Consider the following 26,669-nt stretch of genomic DNA (forward strand, 5'->3'; position numbering starts at 1 on the left):
TCTGCATTAAGTAATACTGATTTATAATATGAGTTTGGGAGCTACTTACCGGGAAACAATCGAATGCCTCTGACCAGGTGGTATGCTGCCATCTAATCTCAAGTAGGTGACAGAAGGTAGGTGAGGTCTGAGCAGATCATGTTCTACTATATCAAGCATGCTTTTAAGCTGACAGAAGATCAGTATTCTGTGCTGGGCCACAACAGACTCTGTGCCACTCTCTGAAGTACTGCCATTTCCCAAACCACAGTCCAAGAGCAACTTGGGGGAAAGAAGTCATTACACAGGTATTTAATAAGCGTAGATAGCCAATCGCACTGTGACAAGTATTTCTATGGCAAGAAAAGGTTAAATTTACCTGAACTGGGAGGATGGCACAAATGATAGCACTCTTGTCTGACAAGTGTTAGGCCCTAAGTTCAAGCCCCAGCATCGCAAAATAAATAATTTAATTAAATTAAAAATCTGCAACCTGTAAAGCAGGTTAGGATTGTGGACTGCAATCTCCTGCTCAGGCTTAAGAGTTCCCTTGTCACCTCTTCAGGAAGTTATCCAACAGCCTTTCTCCCTTTTCCTTAGTTCTCTCAGGCTTAATAGAACCTTGATAAATGTTAAAGCTATGACAAAGAAGATGCCCCAAGCAAAATTGTTTATAAAGCATCATGAAAGATTAAAGTGTGACGGAAACAATGGAGCAGCTACATTTGGTAGAAATCAAAATTTCAAAAAAGAGGCTGGCGGAGTAGCAGAGCCTCCTGCCTAGCAAGTGTGAGGCCCTGAGTTCAAATCCCAGTACCGCCAAAAAAAAATTTAGAAAAGCATCTAGTTACATCTCCTGGATTTATGACAAAGAACGTTTGTTTCTATACCTGGAGACCAAGATCTTTAATAACAGAAAACTGTTACATATCTTTCACATTTCCTACAGGTTAAGTAGTTCAGGGCTTTGTACTTCATAAATACAGTAAGTAAAGGACTGAATAAAATCCAAGAGAATCATGATGGAAATATTTTGGAAATAGATGATGGTAATAGCTGTACAACATGAATGTAATTAATGCCAAAGAACTGTACACTTAAAAATGGTTAAAATGGCTGGGTGTGGTGGTACAGGCCTATAATCTCAGCACTCAGGAAGATCACTGAGTTCCAGACCAACCTGAGCTACACAGCAAGACCCTGTCTCAAAAAAACAAAAACAATAAAGAAGAAAAGGTTATAATAGCATACAATTTTATAAAACTCAAAAACCCCTGTATTAAAAATGTAACAAGCCAAGTTTAAAAATAAATGGTAAACACATCAATAATCTTTAAGAAAAGCAAATTTACCAAGTGCTATACATCAGGAACTCATCTTACCCTTAAAAGACATACATACTTGTTTCAAAGCTGAGAGTTTAGGAGCATGCTGAATATCACGAAGAGAAGAATTCTGAATGGCCAGTTTTTCAGTAGTACTCTTGAACTCTGGATGCTGAGGCGTTAAGACTAATGCTGGATGATTGCACAGTTTGCGTAAGTACTGTAATGCCTTTAAAAGGGAAAAAGTATAACCAAGTCCATTTCACAGCTGTCTGTATTTCTGTATCTTTTTCCTAGTTATTCTGTCTCAAAAGCCTTTTCCTCTATTCTTTCTTGTCAAACTTCTCTTCAAGAACCAGTTCAGCCAGGTGTGGGTTACACACTTACAGCTGAGACAGAATGTAAAGTTCAAAACCATCTGGGTAACTTAGTGAGACTACCTCAAAATAAAAATGCCTGAGGGGGGTGGTAGAGCACTTGCCCTTGATCCAATTTTTTTTTGGGGGGCAGGGGGAGTAGAGAGGAGAGGAGGATGATACCAGGTTAAATGTATATATTTCTATGAGGCCATTTATAACTTCAAAAAACTCTATTGTTTACATCTGTCTCCCCCACTAACAATGGGAAAAAAATTGTCTTGGGCTTGTGATGTAGCTCTGTGGTAGAGCACTGGCCGAGCAAGTTCAAGGCCCTGAGTTTGATCCCCCAGAACGGCAGAATAAAAGAAACAAAGTCTCACTTGTTAGCTCCTTTAGGATCCTCTCCCACTCAAAGTGCCTGACAATGCACTTTGAGAACCTGGCTTCCAGAACCTGGCAGTCATTTCCTAAAGAAGGATTTCTCCAACTTCAAGGGGCACGAGTTTCTTGGGAACCTTATAAACCTGCAAATCCTCCCTAGTATTCTAATTCACTAGGTCTAAGGTGGGTGGCAGAGCGATGTGATCGTTTCAATGGATTCTTTTGAGAAACAGAGCCTTCAAGGGACTCTACATCCTCTCTTGTCCCACTTGGCTTAACCCTGGCACAGAGTTTTGTATTAGTAAGCTTCAATGACAAAGCTCAAGACACTGCTGAGGAGAAACTAAAGCAGGTACCTTAAAAGCAACTGAGGCCAATAGGAAAAAGGGGAACAGGTACTAGAGAAAAGGTTAGATCAAAAAGAATTAACCTAGAAGGTAACACCCACACACAGGAAATCAATGTGAGTCAACTCCCTGTATAGCTATCCTTATCTCAACCAGCAAAAACCCTTGTTCCTTCCTATTATTGCTTATACTCTCTCTACAACAAAATTAGAGATAAGGGCAAAATAGTTTCTGCTGGGTATTGGGGGGGGGGAGAAGGAGGGGGCGGAGTGGGTGGTAAGGGAGGGGGTGGGGGCAGGGGGGAGAAATGAACCAAGCCTTGTATGCACATATGAATAATAAAAGAAAAAGAAAAAAAAAAAGGCACTGCTGAGTACTCTAATACAAACTGTGGGAGAGGTATAAGTCTTTACTATAATCACCTTTTCCTCCTCTCTTGTGTTTAAAAATGCTATAGCACTTAATTTTCTGTGGTGGACTATTTCAAGAGGGAAAGAAAAAGTGAGTTGACACTTGTCATCTCTTTCATTTCCTAGTCTCTTCAGCACAGGAGACAATGATGTGTCTCAGGAATTCTGTACTTTTTTTTTTTATCATCTGCCTGGAATCATTTCCACCTGTATATCTGCATGCCTCAATCATCCTTCAGATTTCTGCTCAAATGTCTTTCTCAGTCCCTGACTCCTCTATTTAAACACCACAACCTAAACTCCATAACCACATTCTGTTTTACTTCCTGTTAAACAATATGTATTTTACTTGTTTTTCACAAGGGAGAGAGTATGTTTTATTCAATGCCTTTTTTTAGTTTTTACATTTTTCTTTTTAACCCAGGGCATCCTGTATGCTAGGCAAGTGCTCTACCATTGTCTGCTACTTTACCCCAGGGCTCAGAAAAGTTACTGCCAGGTGGTAGATGTTCTAATAGTTTTTGAATGGAAAAGCAAAAGATTCTTCATTCCACAACCCTTATTTTCATGTAACATACATACATATTGCATTTTTGTATAAGTATTTTCTAATTGCTAATATTAAGTTAATATTATAGATACTTTGACCTATTCTCATATATATGTAATATTGAAAAACACTAAACAAACCCATATTTCAGTGTTTGATATAAAACTGTCCCATTAAAGAACATTCTTTTATTTTTAAAAAGCAGATTGTAATCTATACCTGGAATACATGGCCTGTAGCTTTAAGCTTGGGTTTTTCAGTTTCTTCAGAAAGTGCAGCTGAAGAAACTGTTTCATCAACATCACACTTAGCACGAGACTTAGCAAAATCTTCATAGAGCTGAACCTGTAAAATTGCCCCCATGAAACAGTTAACTGTGTATGTATTAAAATTATTTAAAACATAGCTAGAAAAGCCAAGGGCAGTAAATTAAATCAGCCCTTATGAATGAAAACAAACTGATACCCATGATTTGCTACTAATATTATAGATTTATCCATGTTGGCAAATTCCTTTAAAATTACATTAATGTATATAACACATTAAGTATGGCTGTGAATTATTAAAAAATACTAATCAAACAGTCCTTGACTCAATTTTTCTACTGTTCAGAGAAACATATTACCAGTAAAAGAGAACCTGAATCTTTACAAGTAAATGAGAAAAATTTTCCTTAAATGAAGTTATGTGGTTGAGAACACACACACACACACACACTCCAAGAGACCAAATTTTGAAAGAATGTTACTCCTAACCTAGGAGCATTACCTTGGAGCCTGGGTTCCTGCAAAAATAATGCAAAAGGAAATAAACTCTAGAGGGCTAAAGAACAGAAATCAGAGAATAAAAACCTGTAAGTTCTAAGCAAAGCCAAAATGTTCCTTGCCTCTGGAGTTCTTTTCCTCCAGATTACTTAAGTTGTCCACACCTATACTATAGCACCACTACCACTATAGTGCCAATTTTTTCCCATAGGGCATCTTATTATTATATTATCAACTGTAAAAAGCCTTTATCTCATAACCACTAAAGTATTTAAGAAATGTTAATCCAAGTTTTACAAACTTGGAGCACCAGAGGGATGAGGTATAGAAGAATCACAAAGCTCTCAGTCTCCTCACTAGTATCCTATCTATGAATGCCAATAGATCAACACTGGCTAACAAGCTGGCTGTTTATACAAAAGATGGGAGAAAGGTAAAATTCTGGATGTGTCTTTATATCTTTTATTCACTTGACAATACTAGATCAACCAATAACTGAAATAGCACATAAACATTCAGCTGGGCACTGGTGGCTCACGCCTATAAGCCTAGCTACTTAGGAGGCAGAGATCAGGAAGATCCCAGTTCGAAGCCAGCTCAGGCAGACAGTTCACAAGACCCTATACTGAAAATACCCAACACAAACGGTAGAACACCTAAGTGTGAGGCTCTGAGTTCAAACCCCAGTACCACCAAAAAAAACCAAACAGAAAATTCTGACTCAGAGGCCATGTCTTACTAAAACCAGGGACAGTTCCATTTACCTCTTTAGAAAAGTACAAGAAAGGCTCACAATTTTCTCTTGATAAGAGTCTCTGTGTATGAAATCAGAACTGTGCAGAAGGTATAATTTTCTTGAAGTATTTACAGAAAATATGTAATACTTTGAAAGGGATGATCAAGGTTTGAAATTTGGCTCTAATATATTTTAGTCCTATGACCACAGGTAAGTGATTAATTTTTCTGAGCTTTACTTTTCTTATTTGCAAAAAATGAGGATTGTTAATACATTAATATGCTATTGTGAGGATGACATGACAACATTCATATGCAGATTTTAGCTGCACCCCCACCACATCCAAAGTTCTGCTTTCTACAGTTTCACTTAATAGTGGTAGGAAAATAGTAAATGAAATTCCAGCAATAAATAACTCGTATGTTTGAAATAATGTACCATTTTGTGCACTACTGCACTCTGTCCTGCCAGGCATGTTAAATCACCCTTTTTATTGAGCAAATCTACACTGTATATACTACCTGCACATTAGTCACTTAGTCTCCACTCCATTATCTGATTGAGTAACTTGTACTTTACTCAAAAATGGCCCCAAAGCATGGAATAGTGATGCTGGAAATTTGAACATTCTGAAAAGAAGCCATAATGTGCCTTAAGTGGAAAGGTAGAAGTCTTGACTTAATAAGAAAAGAAAAAAAAATTCATACATTAAAGTTGCTATGATTACAGTAAATACAAAACAGCATACATATGGTTTGGTACTTTAGTGGTTTCAGGCATCCACTTGAGGGTCATGGACAAAGAGGGGACTACTGTATTTCTCCTCTAACACTGCAACTTTTAAAATTTATTAGACATATAAGGAAGCAACTATGATACTGGATTTTGTTTTAATGCTACATTCAAATTGCACACACATCGACCTATATCACATCTATTTGGAAAAGATTGAGTAAAGGGGTTTTATTACTCTAACCTAGCTTTTACTCAATATTTCTGTAACTTATAGGAAACTGCTAACAACATATCATACCACCCACCAACCATAATCACCAGATTCCTAACCTGAAGAGGACTAAGAGTACAATAATAGTCTTGAATAATTTTAGGTGGAAGATCCTGCAAAACATCTTCTTTCATTCTTCTCAAAAGAAATGGCAGGACTTGGCGGTGCAGTGCATCCATCGCCAGAACACCTAATAAAAGAAAAGCGCTTTTAAAAAGTGAGGAAAAAATTACTAATACAGGAATAATACATTATTTCTCTCATACCTGCTTCTTGTTCTCGACTGGAGCTTCGAGCATCCCGACTTGCCAATATAGGTTTGCCGTATCGAGCTGCAAACTGCCGTTCAGTACCCAGAAATCCTGGCATGAGGAAATCAAATAATGACCATAGCTCCAAAACGTTGTTCTGAATATAAAAAAGGAACACCAATTATCTTTTGTACTGGGGTTATCTCCTTACACTTAAAAAATGGACACAGGTAAGAAATTATCACTACCACACTGTTAGGTATATGGGATATGTTTCTATTTTAATGTGTAAATTTAGATTAGTATCCCTGGAGAAAATATTCTGTCTTTTTTGGGGGAAATTCCATAGTGTTTATACCCTACTGTTGCCTCTATGAAGTAGTAAATAGAAGGGCAGAAAAAATGCTTCTTTTTTTCCTATATCTTTGATATTCAAATTGACAGCAAGATTTAAGGAATTTGGCCAAGAATCACCTTTTCAAGTGTTTGATTATCAAAATCAAGACTACTCATTAGTTACGGGTCATGAGGCAAAGATTCTTTCCAATTCTGTTGCAAGTTTCATGGTGAGAAGGGGAGAAAAAAAGACCGGCACTTTTTTCATTGTGGATGCTCTCCCAATAGATATGGACACTAAGGTGCCTTCTCTGCTTTTTCCCTACTTCCAAAAACCTTCCTTCACCATGCTCAGACTCTGCTAGGTTTCCCTCCTATATGGACAGCCTTCTAATCCAACTGAGGTTCTGAAAGTGCAGAAATGCAGAAACCCACCTGACAACTTCAAAGCTAAACTGTTCAGGTGAGGAAGGGGGAAAGTAAGAGGGCCTTTACTAGGACAAAACAACAACAAAAAGTAAAAGCAGTAACCTGTTGAAAACCATTGTGATGTTGTCATATGATTATCTATCTATCTATGAGACAGGGTCTCACTATGCAACCCAGATTAGCCTCAAATGCACAATCCTCCTTCCTCAGTCTCCTGAGTGCTGGATTGGAGGCATGTACCATCACACCTGGCTTTCTTTATGACTTTAAATTGAAACAAAACAAATCTTGATAATTCAAACCTAAAAAGTCTTTTCTCCCCCTTATCTATACTTAAAACTTGAGTCTGTGGGCATCATCTCAGTGGTAGAGTATTTGCCTACCATGCATGAAGTCCTGAGCTGGATCCCTAGCACCACAAAATGACCAAAAAAATTTTTTAAAACCAAAAACCCACTTTTGATGTTTCGAAAGGCTTGTGTGCTTGTTAAGATCTGTTCACTTAATGAACCCTTATGCTTGTAATAATCAATACACCACCAAAAATAAAGTTAGAAGAGTAAGAAATAATGAACTACCAATTTATAGAGAGAGGAAGAAACTCAGAGGTCAGTGTTTACCCTCCCATTAACCAGAAAATTATCAAGGGGCTCTTTCCCAGAGTTGGCTAACCAGGCTATACGTGAACAACTGCATCCAATTCAGAAGTATGTAAAGACATCTCCATACCCACCCACTCCTTCCTTTTCCAAGATAGACTTCTAGAACAGCATCCCTACAATTGCCTTCTGACAATACCTATTTACATTTCTACTGTATTATGATTCATCTCTGAATAAATTCTAGTTTTTCAGTGCTAAATCAGATTAGATCACAACTTAATGCTACAGAAGGGGAATGGCCAGTTCAGAGCAGATCCTGACATCTTTCATATTTTCAACATAAGATTTCAATTTATATAGCCTAAAACTACATTTTAAATATGACCTTTAGAAGCTAGTTTGTTGAGATACTGCTACATGCCAAATCAGTCATAAAAATGATTTAACTGCTGAAAAATTGTCAAACTGAAAAACCCTTTCTTTAATTCACAGTCAAACGCCAAGCTTGCGCTCCACCAGGCAAATATTTTTCTTATTGTTATTTATTTAAAAAAGAACCAGAATAGTAAATAATTACCTGGATTGGTGTTCCAGAAAGAATAATCCTATAATTAGCAGTCAGTTGTTTTACTGCTTTTGATAATTTTGTTTTTCCATTTTTTATGACGTGGCCTTCATCAAGAATACAGTAGTTAAATTTAATATTTCTAAGGGAGAGTAAATAGAAAATTTTAACTTCATTGTGTATCAGAAACTATATGAAGAATCTTGGAAGCAGGAAAATATTGTCTTCAAATTTGATACTATGTTTTTCTATAGAATATTTGAATTCTTACCTAAAAAAATCTATGTCATTCCTCACAACATCATATGAAGCCACTATCAAATTATGCCTTTTTACTTGATGCTGTAACCTTTATGCAAAAAAACAAAATTAGAAAACAGGGATTATACAAAGTTTTAAATGAAATTTCAATGGTGAAACAACAGTTACCATAGTATAAGAAGCTTCAATCTGCCTACTAAGTCCTTCTTATTCTATGCACATAGGATGCTACCTGAAAGGCATTATGGGGAGGGGTATGGGAGTGGGGGGTTTGAATTCAGGGCTTTGCACTTGCAAAGCAGGTGCTCTACCACTTGAGCCACACCTTTAGTCCATTTTGCTCTAGCTATTCTGAAGATGGGGATTTCTCAAACTATTTGCCCAGGCTGGCCTTAAACCACAATCCTCCAGATTTCAGTCTTATGGGTGTGAGCCACCAGCACCTGGCACACTTTCTTATGATATAGCCCTTGTTACCCTGTTCAGTCTGATCAGGAAAAGAAAGGGGCACCTGACTCAAAATCTGGTGAACATTTTAACTTTTTTGCTAACATCTCTTCTTTGGGAGCATTATTCCTTTACCACTCTGGGTAAGGGGTGACTTTTCAATCACATGTCCCCATCATCAACAAAGAAATGAAGCATTAGAATGAGTACAGCTATTCAGAGTACTTTTATCCTCTGACCACAGAGGCTGGTCATGACTCAATCAAGGTCAGCCAATCATTTCTAGCATTCCTTATAGGAGAGGAAAGATCAGATCTGTTTACTATAGTTGTCAAGCTAGGAGAATGTGGGCCTGTGATTGTCACATTTACCCATTCTATACACTTAAGTCCAGGAGAGAGCAATATAACAAGTTAGGTTTGGAGAAGAAATGGAAGTGAAAGTAATCTAGATATGCCTGAAGTGAGAATCAACCCCTGAAATTCTCAAGTTAATATGAATCTCTTATTTGCTTAAACTAGTTTGAGTTGAATTCCTATCACTTGCAAATTATGAATTCAAAGAGGCACTACAGCAAATTGTTCAAGAACACAAGTTTTTGAGCTGCCTGTGTTCAAAATCCTCACTTTGTCCACTTAATTAGCTGAGTAAACTTGAACTCAGACCCTATGTCTGTGACACATTATCTTCAAACTGGAACAGCAGTATACCTCATTTAATAACTGTGTAACAACTACTTAGAAACTGCTTTTCCTGAAAGGCACTGACTTCTTACTTTACCACGAATTAGGTAAAAGCAGAAGAAAAGCTTGGCATCCCTGCCTCCATTCTGTATCTGCCTTTGCACTGACCCATTAACCTTACAGCCACAATAGCATCCAAGAAGAACAGAACTAATCAGCAACATTTTTACCAGAAGAGAGGGAGGAACTACCCCCAAAGGAAAGGAACAGCAGAGCTTCCTCAGAATAGACCACTAAGGCAACAATGACTTGCTTATCCTGACTAGACTACTCCTCCTCAAGTAATGACAGCCACAGCGACTTCTCTGGAACTCTTGATAATGACCAATCAGGTCATACTCTGATCAGGACTGTTAAATAATTATATGCAATTTTCACTTCTTGCCCTAAATTCTTTATTTAAACATAAAGATCATGTCTGAATGGGAAAATGGGATGAAGTGCTTATTTTGCCCTTTCCCACAGTGTGCCAATGCCACATAATAAACCATCTTTCTCTGTCTTCACTATTATATAATACTTTATTTGGTGTTTTGGAGTGAGTGACCAGACCTGATGTGAAACCACCAGAGTTTGGACCTGGTTTCAATTATGAGAATATACAATATGCAATTTTACATAAAAGTAAAACTGCTTAAAATAGTACCTGGCTAGAAAGTGTTCACACTAAAACTATTTTAAAAATTAATAACATTATTTAATAATAATGTTAGGTATTAATACAGAAGGGCATCAAATCTATTAATCAGTAACCTATGATTAGCCAAGGTTTAAAAGATAACCACAATCAATGAACTTCTATTCTTTAAAATTTATAGTTAGGTACATAAGGCATATTATGTAACTAGTTAAGAGCAAGAGGATAAAGCTATAACAAACTATAGTATTGCCACGACAGTGGATAGCTAGAGCAGCCACTGTGAACCAAAAACACCTTTAAAGAATGGAGGAGGGAAAAAGGAACAAAACAAAGGGGAACTCTTAGAAAAGTGGATAGAGGATGAAAATGTAACAAAAGCAGCAAGGAGATGCTATGGTCCTAAGGCTCCCAAAGGGCATACAGAATGAGTGTGGTGATTCCTGAAAGTTTCCTAACTCCAATATTGAGAAAGCCCAATGGATGACAGAATAGCTAAAGACCTTGAGTTCTGAAGAGCTTCACTGGTAAGTATACTTACCTTTCTTAAATTGAGAAACTTTCTATGTCTCATGACCAAAAGAGCTAACTAGAATTCACTTTTTAATAAATTTTATTCTTCCGAGCCACTTAAAATAAAAGATTAAGCATTTTTTTTGTTGATGCAGTACAGCTCTTACCTTACTCTTTCGGTGGGAGGTCCAGTATAGTGCAATGGATTAAGATACTCTCTGGAGCAAAATTTACCTACTTCATCCACCCAGTGACCCGTTAATGTTGGTGGACAAACCACCAAGGAAGGAAGTGGCATACATTCTGCCAATTTTGATCTTGCATATTCCTGAGCCCTTTACAAAAGCAAAACACAATAAATTCACCAGTTTGTTTATTTTCTGAGAATCTGGAAATCTTATTTTAAAATAACACTTTCAATTACCTCTGACAGTGATCTCCTGCTAGAATGCAGATGGACTGTAAAGTTTTTCCTAAACCCATGTCATCACACAGAATTCCATGAAGTTTATACTTGTTAAGAAATGCTAACCAGTTCACACCATCCTATAAGATTGTGGAAAGAAAGAAAAATTATGTAACAGATTCCTAAGAATATTTTCCTGTGAAAACATGTTTGGACAAATCTAAAATCTTTATATAAGCAAAAGAGATATAAACAGATATCATGATTTCAATAAATTAATTAAAAACAAACTCTTCAAGGTACAGAAAAGGAAAAATGACTACTCATATTTGCAATACTAAGTAGAAAACTTACCTGCTGATATTTTCTTAGTTCAGCATTGATTGGTACTGGAATTTTATAGTTTTCTAACTTTTTGCCATCTAACAGTTGTTCCAAAAAGTGTCGCTCTTTGGCTTTCAATTGGATTAATTCCTCTGACATGTTTGGAGGGTCTGGAATGCCTGCCTAAAAAGTTTTTTTAAAAATGTATTAAAACTCTTTACTCATAATTTTTATGTCTTGACACACAGTGTTGCTATGCAGCCCAGGCTATTTGATCACAACTATTTTATCCTAAAATATATCAAATAATTTCAAGTCTTACCAAAACATAAATATACAGAAACAAAGTAACTCAAAACAGTATGACTTGAAAGACTTAAAGACAAACAAGTCTAAAGAATTTGACAGGTATTAAAAAGTGTTTTAATTAAGAAAATACATGAGGTATTTTAAAGACCACAGTCATAACTTAATTTTCCCATACCACACATTATTTGACTAAGAGTCAAATAAAGTTTTATATATGTGTGTGTGTGTGTGCACACACACACTTAAATTTAAATTAAATGCTGTTATTGGAGCTTGTTGATTTTTTAGTGTTCTGATACCCTCTCAAAATGTGATATAGAAGACTCCAGTAAATCATTTTCTACTATTTCATAATAAAGAGAACATTATTTGCTTTTTTCAATGTGTTGACATTTGCACAGTTTGAGAGACAAAACTGCATATGCCTCAGAATCAAGGCAATGGCACCAAAATGTAGCAGTTAGTCACTTATTTCTCATAGCCATGCACTACCATTTTTTAAAATGGTCAGTTTCACTTAATAATGTCCTTGATAAAGCAGTAAATATAAAATCCACCAAGTATGGGTCCAACCTATGTTTCATTAGTTGATTTGTCATATTGTAAAAATAAAAATTATGATTGATAAGCTTGGGTCATCATATAATAATTCCTATTTTATTTACACATTTTGCCCATGGAAATAGAATGCCATTAACATAAGTTTTTTTTTTTTTTTAATGGAACATTTTACTTGACAAGACTGACAAAAAGCTGGATGTATGACTCAAGTGGTAGAGTGCTGGCCTAGCAAGCACAAGATCCTGAGATAAAACCCCAGTACTATGAAAAAAAGAAAAAAAAGAAAAAGGCTGACAAACTATGGTTATTCTTATTTGGATATATGGATGGCATTTTTCTCAAAAATTAACCTGTCACTTCAACAAAAGTAACTTGTTGACGCTGATAAAACTCAAGTCTTCTAGACAAACCAGCAAGCTTCCCAATTCTTATAAATAATGCTGTACTTGTGATACTGATGAATAGTTCTTTAAATGATAAGGTGAAATATGTTAACCTACACGAGATTTATATAACATAATGAACCAACATTTTTGAATGGACAATGCATAATATTGTTCACTTTTCTAACTATCCAGCTCTGCGAAGCTGAATTTCTTCATAATATCTCAACTACAACAACATACTGCAATAGACTTTATGACCAATAAAGATGAGCATCCAGCTCTCTACCATTAGGTCAGACATAAAAGGGATTTGCAAACATATAAAACAGTTGTCACACTTCTTACTGCTGTTTTAGAGAAGTTTTTATCATAAAAAGTTAATTATGGTAACATGTCATAGGTTTTTTTTTTAATTTCTAAATTATTTTTATTAGTGACTTAATTGTACAGAGGAGTGCACTGTCATATTTGCATATGTGCTTTTTTTAATGGTACTAGGTTGAATTCAGGGTCTCGTGCTTGCTAGGCAGGCACTCTACTTGAGCCACGCCCCCATGCTCTATAATGGGTTTACTGATTTAAGTGAATTCTTAAAAAATTTCCCAGTTTAAATTTCTATTACAGAAAATATCATAAACAAAATTTCCTCAGGGTCTCTAATTTTTAAGAAGGTAAAGAGATTCTGATACAATGATCTATCCAAAAAAGAAATCAAGAAAACAATCCCATTTACATTATCTTAAAAAACAACAACAACAAAAAAGCCTAGGAATGACTCTAACCAAAGAGAAAAAAGATCTATACTGAAAAGCATAAAGCAATGAAAGAAACTGAAGGAAACACATGAATGGAAAGATCTCCTGTGTTCATGGATTATAAAAATTGACATTGCTAAAGTTTCCCCAAATAACCTACACATTTAATGCAATCTCTATTCAATGATATTTTTCACAAAATAGAGAAACAATGCTAAAACTCATACATAACCACAAAAAACCGCAAGTAGCCAAATCAATCTTGACTGAAAAAAAAAAAAATACAAAAGCTGAAGAGCTCATACTACTTGGTTTAAAACATACTGAAAAGCTCTAGTAATCAAAACAGACTGGTACTGGCATAAAAACAAACACAGAGCACTGGAACAGACATTCCAAAAATAAATACATTATTTACTGTCAACTGATCTTTGACAAAGATGCCAAGAACACCCAATAGGGAAGAATGTTTTTTTTCAATAGAAGATGCTGAGAAAACTAGATATCCACATACAGAAGAATTAAAATGAATCCTCATGGAATATAGTCTGGATTTTGTTACCTAAGGCTAACTTTCTTTTAAAAACAGGTTTATTTAGTTTGCAGTTGGGAAGGCTCAAGGGAATGGTGCTGGCATCAGCTTGGCTCTTGTGAAGGCCTCATGGCATATAGCAACACAATGATGGAACAACATATGGAAGAGAAAGGTTACACCTTGGACAGGAAGCCAGAGTGACTCTCGCTCACTCTTACAACAAATTATTCTCTTCAGAACTAACTCAGTGTTCCACGAAAACTACCTTCATCCCTCTAGTAAAGCATTCCCAATGACCTAAAGACTTCCCACTACCCTCCACCTTTTAACATTACCACACTGGGGACCAAGTGTCCCAAATATGAACCCTTGGGCAGGGGGATGGGGGTTCAAACCACTGCAGAGATAAACAAGACAAAAACCTGTAAAACTACTAGAAGAAAACAGGTTGACACTGGTATACATGAATGATGTTTTTTTGGTGTAACTCCAAAAGCACAGGAAAGGAAAGCAAGCACAGATAAACAGAACCACATTAAACTAAAAGGCTTCTGTAACTCCAAAGGAAGCAATCAACAGAATGAAAAAACAACCTACAGAATGGGAAAAATTACTTGCAAACCATGGGATAAGGAGTAGCCATCCAAAATAAATGAGAGAAAATGGCGACCAGGACACAGCCACAGACCTCCTGACCTCCGTGACCCAGGGACTTTGCTGAGAGGCTGGAGACACACTTGACTGAGGTAAAGCACCAGGGAGAGCTAAAACATCAGCACTCTGAACTCCTACCTCAAGGAAGGCTTCTCCACACCATGATATACTAAAAGAATACCCAGCGCTGCACACCAAGCCCCACCCCATAGGCCCGCAGCTGCTCACACACCATGAGATCTCTGATCCTCCAGCCTGCTCCTCAGTCCCGCCAGGGCCAAGCTACCCCAAACTCCCACCCCTTGGACCCCCACGATCTCAGCCAAACTAGCCCTTAAGGCCTGCCAAGCCAGGGATCCGCAGACATTCATGATCTCCACCGGGCCAGGACCTCAGGCCTGCACTGGCCTGCACAATCTCCGATCTGCTGGGCCACGCCCCCAAGGCCTGCCACGGTGGCAATCCACACACGCAGGATCTCCGTTCTGCTGGGCTGCGCCCCCAGGCCTGCACAGGCCTCCATGATCTCTGCTGGGCTGCGGCCCTCACACCTATACAGGCCTGAACAATTTCCGCAGGACCGTGCCCCAAAAGCCTGCCAAACCAATGGCCTGCGCCCTTCAGGCATGCCAGGCCTACGCTCCAAAGGCCTCCACCTGTAGGCCAGTGGGACTCCACCCACCTGCCACCCACCACAGGAGGGCTCCCAACCTGCCTAAGAGACACACACAGACAGGTCTGGATGCTAAAGGAGTAATATCACAACTAAGACTGCAATTCTACTGTTCCAGAACTGGTAAAATTAATTTTTTTCCCTTCTTTAAGGGATTTGCTGCCCGGTTTGCTGCTTGATCACCCACCATCTCTCCCATTTTTTTCTTTCTTTTTTTTTCTCTTTTCCTCTCTTCTCTCTTCCTTTTATCTTTCCATTTCTTTCTCTTTTTTATCCTTTTCTCTTGGTTTTGTTAGTATCAATATTGTTACCCAGCTAATACTAAATTACACATAGTCCAGGGATAGAAACAGTACCTAGTGGAAATATGGAAAGAAGAAAAAAGGAGGGAAACTATTCTCCCCACCAAAAATAAAGTAGTATAGGATTTAGAGCAAAATGAAGAAAATGGATACCCAGATCCAGACTCCAACAAAACAAACAAAGATAAACTGCAGCAAGGAACCCAATGAAGCCCACAAGAACATCCTGAAAGAAGAAATCCTACAAGTAATCAATGAGAATTTCACAGAGATGTTACTAGACATGGTCAACCAAAATGTACAGGAGGCACTCAAGAAGTTCCAAGACAACAAAACAAAGAATATGAGAAAACCCAGAAACAAATAAATGAAATCATAGAAGCCCTAAGAGGAAGTAACCCAAAATATGGAAAACCTCAGAAAAAAGAATGAAACTGAAATACAAAACAAAATGGAAGGCCACTCCAGCAGAATAGAACAAGCAGAAGACAGAATCTCAGAACTTGAAGATGAAATGGCAATTAAAGGAAAAACTGAAGAACTATTAATTAAACAACTCAAGACTTGTGAAAAGAAAATGCAAGAACTCACCGACTCCATCAAAAGACCAAACCTGAGAATCATTGGCATTGAAGAAAGAGAAGAAGTGCAAGCAAAGGGAATGCAAAATATGTTCAACAAAATAATAACAGAAAATTTCCCAAATCTAGAGAAAACTAAGCCCATTCAGGTACAGGAAGCCTTCAGAACACTGAACAGACCTGACCAAAACAGAACCACCCCACGACACATTATCATTAAAACAACAAGTACAGAAACTAGAGAAAGAATACTGAAGGCTGTAAGAGAGAAAAAACAAATAACATACAAAGGTAAACCCATCAAAATCACAGCAGACTTCTCAACAGAAACATTAAAAGCAAGAAGAGCATGGAGTGAGGTCTTCCAAGCACTGAATGAAAATAACTTCAACCCTAGGATATTCTACTCAGCAAAACTATCATTCAAAATAGATGGAGCAATAAAAGTCTTCCATGATAAGCAGAAACTAAAACATCTTATGACCACCAAGCCACCACTACAAAAGATTCTCCAAGGAATTCTGCACACAGAAAATGAAAGCAAACATAACCATGAAAGGGCAGGCAGTACCAAACCACAGGAGAAGAAAAGGCAAGAAAGTAAAGAGTAACACTGATTCAGCCGCACATAAACTCTTAATCAACAAAGACAACTACATGACAGGGATCACCACATACTTATCAATACTAACACTGAATGTTAATGAACTAAATTCCCCCATCAGAAGACAAAGTGGATTAAAAAGGAAGATCCAACAATCTGCTGCCTACAGGAGACCCACCTCATAAACAGAATATAAGCACTGGCTGAGAGTGAAAGGCTGGAAGAAGATTTACCAAACCAATGGTCCCCGAAAACCGGCAGCGGTAGCAATACTTATCTCAGACAAAGTAGACTTCAAACCTATATTGATCAAACGAGATAAAGAAGGACACTCCATACTAATAAAAGGGGAAATACACCAAAAGAAAATAACAATTATCAACTTATATGCACCCAACATCAATGTACCCAATTTCATCAATCATACTCTGAAGGACCTACAAACATATAAACTCCAACACAGTGGTAGTGGGAGACCTTAATACCCCCCCTATCACCAATAGATAGGTCATCCAAACAAAAAAATCAATAAAGAAATCCTAGAACTAAATCACACCATAGATCAAATGAACCTAGCTGATGTCTACAGAATATTTCATCCAATTTCTGCACAATATACATTCTTCTCAGCAGCCCATGGAACCTTCTCCAAAACTGATCATATCTTAGGGCACAAAGCAAGCCCCAGCAAATATAAGAAAACAGAAATAATTCCATGCATTCTGTCTGACCACAATGCATTAAAACTAGAAATCAACAACAAAAACATAAGTAAAAAACAGGTAAACAATTAGAAACTGAACAACACATTGCTCAATGATGAACGGGTCATCAATGAAATAAAAAAGGAAATTAAAAGGTTCCTGGAAGTTAATGAAAATGAAAACACAACCTACCAGAACTTATGGGACACAGCAAAGGCAGTCCTAAGAGGAAAGTTTATAGCCATGAGTGCATATGTTAAAAGGCCAGAAAGATCTCAAATCAATGACCTTAACACTACAGCTCAAACTCCTAGAAAAACAAGAACAAGCAAATCCCAAAACAAGCAGAAGGAAAGAAATAATTAAGATAAGGGCTGAAATCAATGAAATAGAAACAAAAAAAATCATACAAAGAATCAATTAAACAAAAGCTGGTTCTTTGAAAAAATAAGTAAGACTAAATGAGGATAGAAAAAACCCAAAGCAGTAAAATCAGAAATGCAAAAGGAGAGATAACAACAAACACCACGGAAATCCAGGAAATCATCAGAGACTACTTTGAGAGCCTGTACTCTAATAAATTTGAAAATCTCCAAGAAATGGACAGATTTCTAGAAACTTACCACCACCCAAAACTGAACCAAGAGGATATTAATCACATGAGTAGATCTGTAACACAAAAAGAAATTGAAGCTGCTATCAAGAGCCTCCCAAAAAAGAAAAGTATAGGAACTCATGGATTCACTGCTGAATTCTATCAGACACTTAAAGAAGAACTAATACCAATGCTCCTTAAACTGTTCCACGAAATAGAAAGGGAAGGAACACCGTCTAACTCATTTTATGAAGCCAATATTACTCTCATCTCAAAACCAGACAAAGACACCTCCAAAAAGGAGAACTACAGGCCAATTTCCTTAATGAATATTAATGCAAAAATCCTCAATAAAATAATGACAAACTAAATCCAATAACCCATCAGAAAGATCATTTACCACAATCATGTCAGCTTCATCCCAGGGATGCAGGGGTGGTTCAACATACGCAAATCTATAAATGTAATACAGCACATCAGTAGAAGCAAAGACAAAAACCACTTGATAATCTCAATAGATGCAGAAAAAGCCATCAACAAGATCCAACACCACTTCATGATAAAAGCTCTAAGAAAACTAGGAATAGAATGAATGTACCTCAACATTGTAAAGGCTATAAATGACAAACCTATAGCCAACATCATACTTAATGGTGAAAACCTGAAACCATTCCCCCTAAAATCAGGAATGAGACAAGGGTGCCCACTATCCCCACCCCTATTCAACACAGTACTAGAATTTCTAGCCAGAGCAATTAGGCAAGAAGAAGAAATAAAAGGAATATGAGTAGGTAAAGACTGTCAAAATATTCTTTTTTGCACACGATATGATCCTATACCTTAAAGACCCAAAACACTCTACCCAAAACCTCTTAGACACCATAAACAGCTACAGTAAGGTGGCAGGATACAAAATCAACTTACGAAAATCATTAGCTTTTCTGTACACCAACAATGAATGAACTGAGAAGGAATACATGGAAACAATTCCATTCACAATAGCCTCAAAAAAAATTAAATATCCTGGAGTAAATTTAACAAAGGATGTGAATGACCTCTACAAAGAGAATTACAAACTCTTGAAGAAAGAGATTGAGGAAGACTACAGAAGATGGAAAGATCTACCATGCTCATGGATTGGAAGAATCAACATAGTAAAAATGGCTATACTACTGAAAGCAATGTACATGTTTAATCCAATTCCCATCAAAATCCCAATGACTTTCATCACAGAGACTGAAAAATCTACCCTAAAGTTCATTTGGAAACACAAGAGACCACGAATAGCCAAGGCAATACTCAGCAAAAAGAGCAATGCTGGAGGTATCACAATTCCTGACTTCAAACTATATTACAAAGCAGTAGCAATAAAAACAGTGTGGTACTGGCACAAAAACAGACATGAAGACCAGTGGAACAGAATAGAGGACCCAGATATGAATCCACACAACTATACCCACCTCATTTTTGACAAAGGTGCCAAAAATATACGATGGAGAAGAGACAGCTGCTTCAACAAATGTTGCTGGGAAAAGTGGTTTACCTGTCTGCAAGAAAGTGAAACTAGATCCATGTCTATCACCCTGTACTAGTATCAACTCAAAATGGATCAAGGACCTAAATATCAGGCCTGAAACTCTGAACTTACTACAGGAAGGAGCAGTAAACACTCTGAAACAAATAGGTACAGACAAAGACTTCTTCAATAGAACCCCAGCAGCCCAGCAACTAAGAGAAAGGATGAATAAATGGGACTTAATAAAGTTGAAAAGCTTCTGTACAACAAAAGAAATGGTTCCTATAGTGAAAAGACCACCCACAGACTGGGAGAAAATATTTGCCAGCTATACATCAGACAAGGGACTGATAACCAGAATATACAGGGAACTTAAGAAACTAAACTCTCCTAAAATCAATGAACCAAAAAAAACCATGAAAAAATGCTCGCCATCTCTAGCCATAAAGGAAATGCAAACCAAAACCACACTAAGATTCCACCTCACCCCTGTTAGAATAGCCATCATTAAAAACACCACTAACAACAGGTGTTGGAGAGGATGTGGTGAAAAAGGAACCCTAATCCACTGCTGGTGCAAATGCAAGCTGGTACAACCACTCTGGAAAAAAATTTGGAGACTTCTTAAAAATCTAAACATAGGCCTGCCATATGATCCAGCAATCCCACTCCTGAGGATATACCCAAAGGAATGCAACACAGGTTACTCCAGTGGCACCTGCACACCCATGTTTATTGCGGCACTATTCACAACAGCCAAGTTATGGAAACAACCAAGATGCCCCACTACTGATGAATGGGTCAAGAAAATATGGTACTTGTACACAATGGAATTTTACTCAGCCATGAAGAAGAATGAAATCTTATCATTTGCAGGTAAATGGATGGGACTGGAGAACATCATTCTGAGCGTGGTTAGCCAGGCTCAAAAGACCAAAAATCGTATGTTCTCCCTCATATGTGGACTTTAGATCTAGGGCAAATGCAGCAATGTGGTGGGACTTGGATCACATGACAAGGGAAGAGCACATACGGGAGATATAGGAATAGGTAGAAAACCCACAACATGAAAGTGCTTGATGTCCCCACTCCAGAGGAGCTAATACAGAAACCTTAAAATGACAGAGGTTATCATGAGCAGGGGATCAGAAACCAATGTAAAGATCAGTTAGAGTTGAATCAACATGGGTCGTAACACATGGGTACATGAAAGCAATAGCAGGAATCTCTCTGTATAGCTATCCTTAACTAGCAAAAATGCTTTGTCTTCCTTATTATGCTTATGTCATTTCTTCAACAAAATTAGTGATAAGGGTAGAACAGGACCTGCCTGGAACTGAGGTGGGGGGAAGGGTGGGAAGGGGAGCAGGATGAAGAAATGACCCAAACAATTTATGCACATATGATTGAGGAAAATAATAATAATAATAATAATAATAAATGAGAAACTCAAAAACTCAACAGCAAGAAAGCAAATAATAAAATTTCAAAATGGACTAAGAACCCAAATAGACATTTCTCAAAAGACAAATGGCTAAAAGGTGTATGAAAAAAAATGGTAAACATCATTAATCATCAAATACAAATAAAAACCACTGTAAGATGTAACCTCTCACCTGTTAGAATGGCTATAATGACAATAATAAGATAACATATGTTAGGGAAGCTGTGGATAAAACAAACCCTTACATACTGCTGGTGAGAAAGAAAACTAATACAGCCATTATAAAAACCAGAATGAGTCCTCAAAAAAATAAAAAATAGAACTACCATATGGTTCAGCTATTCCACTTCTGGGTATATATCCAAAAATAAATGAAATCAATATATTGAACAGAGAGATCTGCACTCTCATGTTAATTGCAGCAATGCGGGGGTGGGGGGGTTCGAGCAATATTGGGGATTTGAGCCTGGGTCATGAGCTTGCTAGGCAGATGTTCAATCATTTAAGTCATGCTCCTAACCCTGTCTGCTTTAGTTTTTTTTCAGATAGGATCTTCTGTTTTTGCCTGGGGTAGGTCTCAGATCACAATCCTCCTCCTATAGCTTCCCACAGAGCTGGGATTACAGAAGCAAACCATCACATTTAGGATACTGGCTGAAATTGGGCCTCGCTAACTTTTTTTGACCAGGCTGGCCTCAAATCACAATCTTCCAAATCTCTATCTCCTGAGTAGCTAGGATTATAAGATTGTACCACTAGACCGGCCTAATTGAAGCATTATTAAGAATGGCCAAGATCTGGAATTAACCTGAATGCCTACCAAAGGATGAATGGATAAAAGAAATCATGGTATATACACACAATGGAACACTATTCAGCCTTAAAAGAATAAAATCCTGTCACTTGCGACAACATGGATGAACCTAAATGACATAATGCTGAATAAAACAAACTAGGCAAAGAAAGACAAATAGTGCGTGGCTTCATTTATCTGTGGAATCAGGCATAGAAGCACAAAGTAGAATGGCAGTTACCAGAAGCTTGATGGGAGGAAGTGGAGAGGAAATAGGAAGGTGTTGGTTAACAAGGTTCCAGTTAGAAAAGTGAGTAAGTTCTATAGCTCTATTGTATAGTATAGTGACTACATCTTATACGTGGAAATTCTAGAAACGACATCAAGGCCATTGATACAGTGCTCTAGTAATTTTTTTTTTGTCATACTGGTTATTTTGTAGTGTAAAGTAAAATACACATGCATAGAAACATGTAACAATTTTTTCTGAGGGGTGAGGGGTGAAGTTACTGGGACATTACTAGGTTTTGAACTCAGGACAGGCAGGAACTCTTAACACTTGAGAGCTACACCTCCAGCCCCCTTTGCTTTAGTTATTTTTGGGGGATAAGGTCTCACGTTCATACCCCAGCTGGCCTGGACCTGGATCCTATTTATTTTCCTGCGTAGCTGCAATGACAGGTACATACCACTCACCTACCATTTATTGAGCGAGATGGGGTCTCACATGCTTTTTGCTAGGCTGGCTTCAAATTGCTACTCTCCTGAACTCTGCCTCCCAAGTAACTGAAATTATAAACTTAAGCCTAGACAAATTTGTATGCCACCACACATGGTGCCTAAAAGATAGTTATCTTTTAGGATAATTTTTCTTTTCTTTATACTTTTCTCATCTAAGTTTGCATCCAACTTTATTTCCCTATTTTTGAACTTCATAAAACCAGAATCCTATGTTAAAGGTACATTAATATTATTGTATGTATAGAGGTGAGATTGTGTATGCCTCTTATCCCTGCACTCAGAGGCTTAAGCAAGAAGATCCAGAATTCTGGGCCAGCCTGGACTATATAAAAAACAAAACAGGTTATATGCATTAGTTTGTTTTTGTTGCAGTGTAACAGTCAACAATTTAAATATCTATACAACTGTTCATGAATATTTTCGTGGTTTCCTATTTTAGACAACTAGAAGAAATGCTATACTTAATATTCTTGAAATGTATTCTGGCACATACGTTGAGTTTCTCTGGGGCATATCTGGGGCATATACAAGAGTGGATTTGCTAGATAGGGTGGATTTACTGGGTAGGTACATATCACTTGTTTTTCATAGAAGCTATTCAGTTTATCCTCATACTTTAGTAATAGTAATGTAAAATGGTTAACTGTGGAATAATCTGGCAGTTTCTTAAAAAAGCTAAATACTGCATGACTCAGCAATTTTATTCCTAGGTATTTACTCAAATGAAATAAAAACAAGCATCTACTGGGCATGGTGGTACACACATGTAATCCCAGCACCCCGAAGGCTGAGACAGGAGGACTGAAAATTTGAGTGGTAAAACACCTGTTTAGCAAGCATGGATCCTGGAGTTCAGACCCCAGAACCACAAAAAGAAAATGTGAGACAACCCTGGAGTACAGACCTGTCTCAAGTCTGCCATATTCAGAGCAATATTCATAACAGCCAGGAACTGGTAACAATCCAAATACGCTGTCACTACAATGGAATACTATTCAGCAATTAAAAGGAAATATGGTTACATGCTACTGCACGTATGACATACACACCTATGTCCTGAATTACATAAACCCCACCAAGATATTAGCAGTTTGAAGCAGGATACAGTCTTGCCTCGAACAAACAAACAAACATTTCTTTACACAGGCTCTTGGAATGTGACCTCAAATTCATAACCCTGTCTCAGCCCCCCTGTGTGGATTACAGAAAAGCTCCACACTACACTGAGTCAGGTTCATCTCTTGCTTCAAGACATATCTATCTCCCAAACTATTTCTGCCACATGAATGTATTCCAAAATGCTCCAACATCAGCCTTCTAAACTGGTTCCCTCTGCCCACAGAGACTTCATCTGCTTTTTAAAGTTTTAATTACTGTCTCTCAAATTTACCTTTCATCTAAACACCAGCCTTGTGAAATGTAGAGACAATTCTATTTCTAGAATAGCATCAATAAATTGTCATTCTTGTAGGAACTACAAAAAAGTATTACAATCCTAATATCTTCATTTTTAGCTGGTATGTTCCTTAAGAAGCATAATTATTGAGCTGTCCACTAGCTCAACCAATGGCTGTGCATGTGGTGTCCACCTGACATGCCCAGCTTACTTGGGAGGCTGAGATCAGGAGGACTGTTATTCCAGGACAGCCTGGGCAAAATTTTGCAAGACCCCATCTCAATGGAAAAGAGCTGGGTGTGAAGTGCATGCTTCTCATTCCAGTGACAGCAGGAAACTTAAAATAGGAGGATCATGGTCAATGCAAGCCTGAATAAAAAGTGAGACCTTATCTCCAAAATAACCAGAGCAAAAAATGGCCCAAGGCATAAAAGGAAGAGCACTGCCTAAAAACCTTGAAGCCCTGAGTTCAAACCCCAGTACCACCAAAAAAAAAAAAGGTACAATTATTATGAAGTTAGAGAAAACACAACTTACCTCAAGTGGCATGAGTCTAATTAGCGTTGCAAAACACTGGGTAGCCATAAATCTTACACTGTCTGTCTGATCACTCATTCTTCCCAACACTGGAACAACTAAAAGGACAATATATGGAACAATACCAACGTCCAGTTGTTCCATTACACCTGAGTACGTGATTTAAGGAAATTTCAAGAGTTTCCAAGTAGATATTTTCCCAAGCAAATTAATACACCAAGACTATAATAAAAAGGTCTTCATTTCCTTATCTGTGCTACAAGGGAAAAACTGACTATTCCTCAGGACTATGATGCAAGTTTAACAGTATTTGAACACTGCTGTCTTCTGAAAACATTCTGTAATTTTGTAATAATTAAAAGTACAAAATTATGACTTTTTTGTCTGAGGAAGGCTGGAGGAAATTTTAACGTAAGATTCTCTTAGACGTTTCTAGAATTTCAATGCCCGAATACAGGGAGCCACATGGAAGTAGGGGAGCAACCTCAGAGTCACTTAAAGACTAATTCCAAATTTCTCACCAGAATCTTGACAATCACCAAATGGATATATTGGACCTAACTAAGTACAGTCCTATAATCTTCAGTATTTTGAACCAGAGCTTCTACTGATCTGATCTCCACCTTTCTTGCTCTTTCAAAATACTTTCGAGTTAAAGAATGGCTGGCATGTGTTAACAAAAGGCTTGCCAATGTATTTTTAGTTATCTAGTAATGTATTTTGGTAATTTTTCACCCAAGAAAATGAACAAAGTTTAGAAACATTATGTATTATTAAAATAGATACTACCTACCTAATATCTGACTAATTAGCTTCCGATCAGTTACTAAATAGTTCAAAAATACATAAAACCATTTGCCTATTAAAATTTTCTTAAAACAATTCTTTAAACTTTATGAAAAATTTTATAAGATATAAATATATTTATAACATTTGGTAACAAAAAACACTTCAAAATAGAATTTAAAAAGTAGTTTTCTTTTCAGAATAAAGTAGATTATCTGTATGCATTTTAAAATAAGCCTACCTTATTTTAGTCATCCCTAAGTAAAATGAATAAAATTTCTCAACAGTATGCCAAAATAAAAAAGGATACAGGCAAGTGCTTCAATTGCACCTTCTTGTTTGACATTGTCATCAATTGCTCCCAGCCATGGAAGCACCTTCTCCAAAAAAATATTCATTGTTTCCATGGTAGCTATTTTGCTCATGACACCTACACAACGAGCAGCCATGTGCCTCACTGCAGTGCTGGGGTATTGAAGGCACATATAAAGGTGAGACAAATGTTGTACCAACTAAAATTAAAAAAGTAAAAGGCAATTAGAATATTAAGGAATCTACTATTTAAACTGTAATAGTTCACTCTCAGAAACAGTTGCAATATTCCAAGTGACTCTACATCCAAACTTGTATCTCCAAATATCTCAAAACATTACAGTCAAAACATCCTCAATAAAAAATTAACCTAAATTCACACTGAAGTGTAATAACTGTTTCAAAAAGTAAGAAAAGGTGCAGAACTTCTTTCCTGCTCAATCCCCTCTCAGGCATCCAGAACTCCAAAATTAACAGGAGACACATCAAAGGGCACTTGCAAGATTCTCCTACTGAGACTGAGAAACTGGTACAGCCTATCACGCGTCCTCTAAATATGCAGCAATTGTTTAGGTACACATTTTTTATTCAGAGTTCAGTATTCCTGATTTTGTTCTAGGAACTATACTTTGGTAGGTATTTCCACTTCTTTATCATAAGCATTATGACTGCAATAGCATAACAACATTCCATTATTAAATGAGTGCTTCAAGGAATATCAAGATTACTCATGAGAGCCAAATAGCTACTCAACAGGTCAGTTTTATATTTCAGCTGAATGAATGTTGCTAGTCATGGAGGGTAAAAGGTCACACAGAGGGAGTTCTGTCTTTACTAATGAAAACAAAATTAAAAAAAAAATTTTTTTTCTTTTTTGAGATGTGGTCTCACTATGTTGTCCAGGCTGGCCTTGAACTCCTAGGCACAGGCCACTGCATACGGTTTATAAGCAAAAATTTAACAAGTGAAACTTCATTTTTCTCTACTCCCTCCTAGATACACTTTTAGGAATCTTTTTGTGTTAGATACTAATAATTAGAGCTAGAATCCTTCGTAATGCTATAAATTACAGAGAACTTTCTTATGTAGCTATATGGAAAAAACAATACTATTC

The 26,669-nt window shown here is 37.2% G+C and overlaps 1 protein-coding gene across 2 annotated transcripts in view; it reads right to left on the reverse strand.

The window, feature by feature from the left end:
- The window catches only part of Btaf1 (B-TFIID TATA-box binding protein associated factor 1), a 92,095-nt gene that overhangs the window by 6,259 nt on the left and 59,167 nt on the right, over window positions 1-26,669 (reverse strand). The window contains exons 24-35 of one of the 2 annotated variants that reach the window (XM_020157276.2): window positions 25,554-25,755; window positions 24,458-24,606; window positions 11,402-11,554; window positions 11,066-11,187; window positions 10,809-10,976; window positions 8,312-8,389; window positions 8,053-8,182; window positions 6,124-6,265; window positions 5,917-6,047; window positions 3,571-3,696; window positions 1,381-1,533; window positions 50-261 (exon numbers count right to left, since the gene is read on the reverse strand). In XM_020157276.2, the coding sequence (XP_020012865.2) occupies window positions 50-261; window positions 1,381-1,533; window positions 3,571-3,696; window positions 5,917-6,047; window positions 6,124-6,265; window positions 8,053-8,182; window positions 8,312-8,389; window positions 10,809-10,976; window positions 11,066-11,187; window positions 11,402-11,554; window positions 24,458-24,606; window positions 25,554-25,755 (1,766 nt within the window). Of the gene's footprint in view, window positions 1-49; window positions 262-1,380; window positions 1,534-3,570; window positions 3,697-5,916; window positions 6,048-6,123; window positions 6,266-8,052; window positions 8,183-8,311; window positions 8,390-10,808; window positions 10,977-11,065; window positions 11,188-11,401; window positions 11,555-24,457; window positions 24,607-25,553; window positions 25,756-26,669 lie in introns of those variants that run through there. The other variant, XR_002211976.2, reaches the window with a different exon arrangement.

The sequence above is a fragment of the Castor canadensis genome, chromosome 7 (assembly GCF_047511655.1).
Source record: "Castor canadensis chromosome 7, mCasCan1.hap1v2, whole genome shotgun sequence".
Lineage (NCBI taxonomy): Eukaryota > Metazoa > Chordata > Mammalia > Rodentia > Castoridae > Castor > Castor canadensis.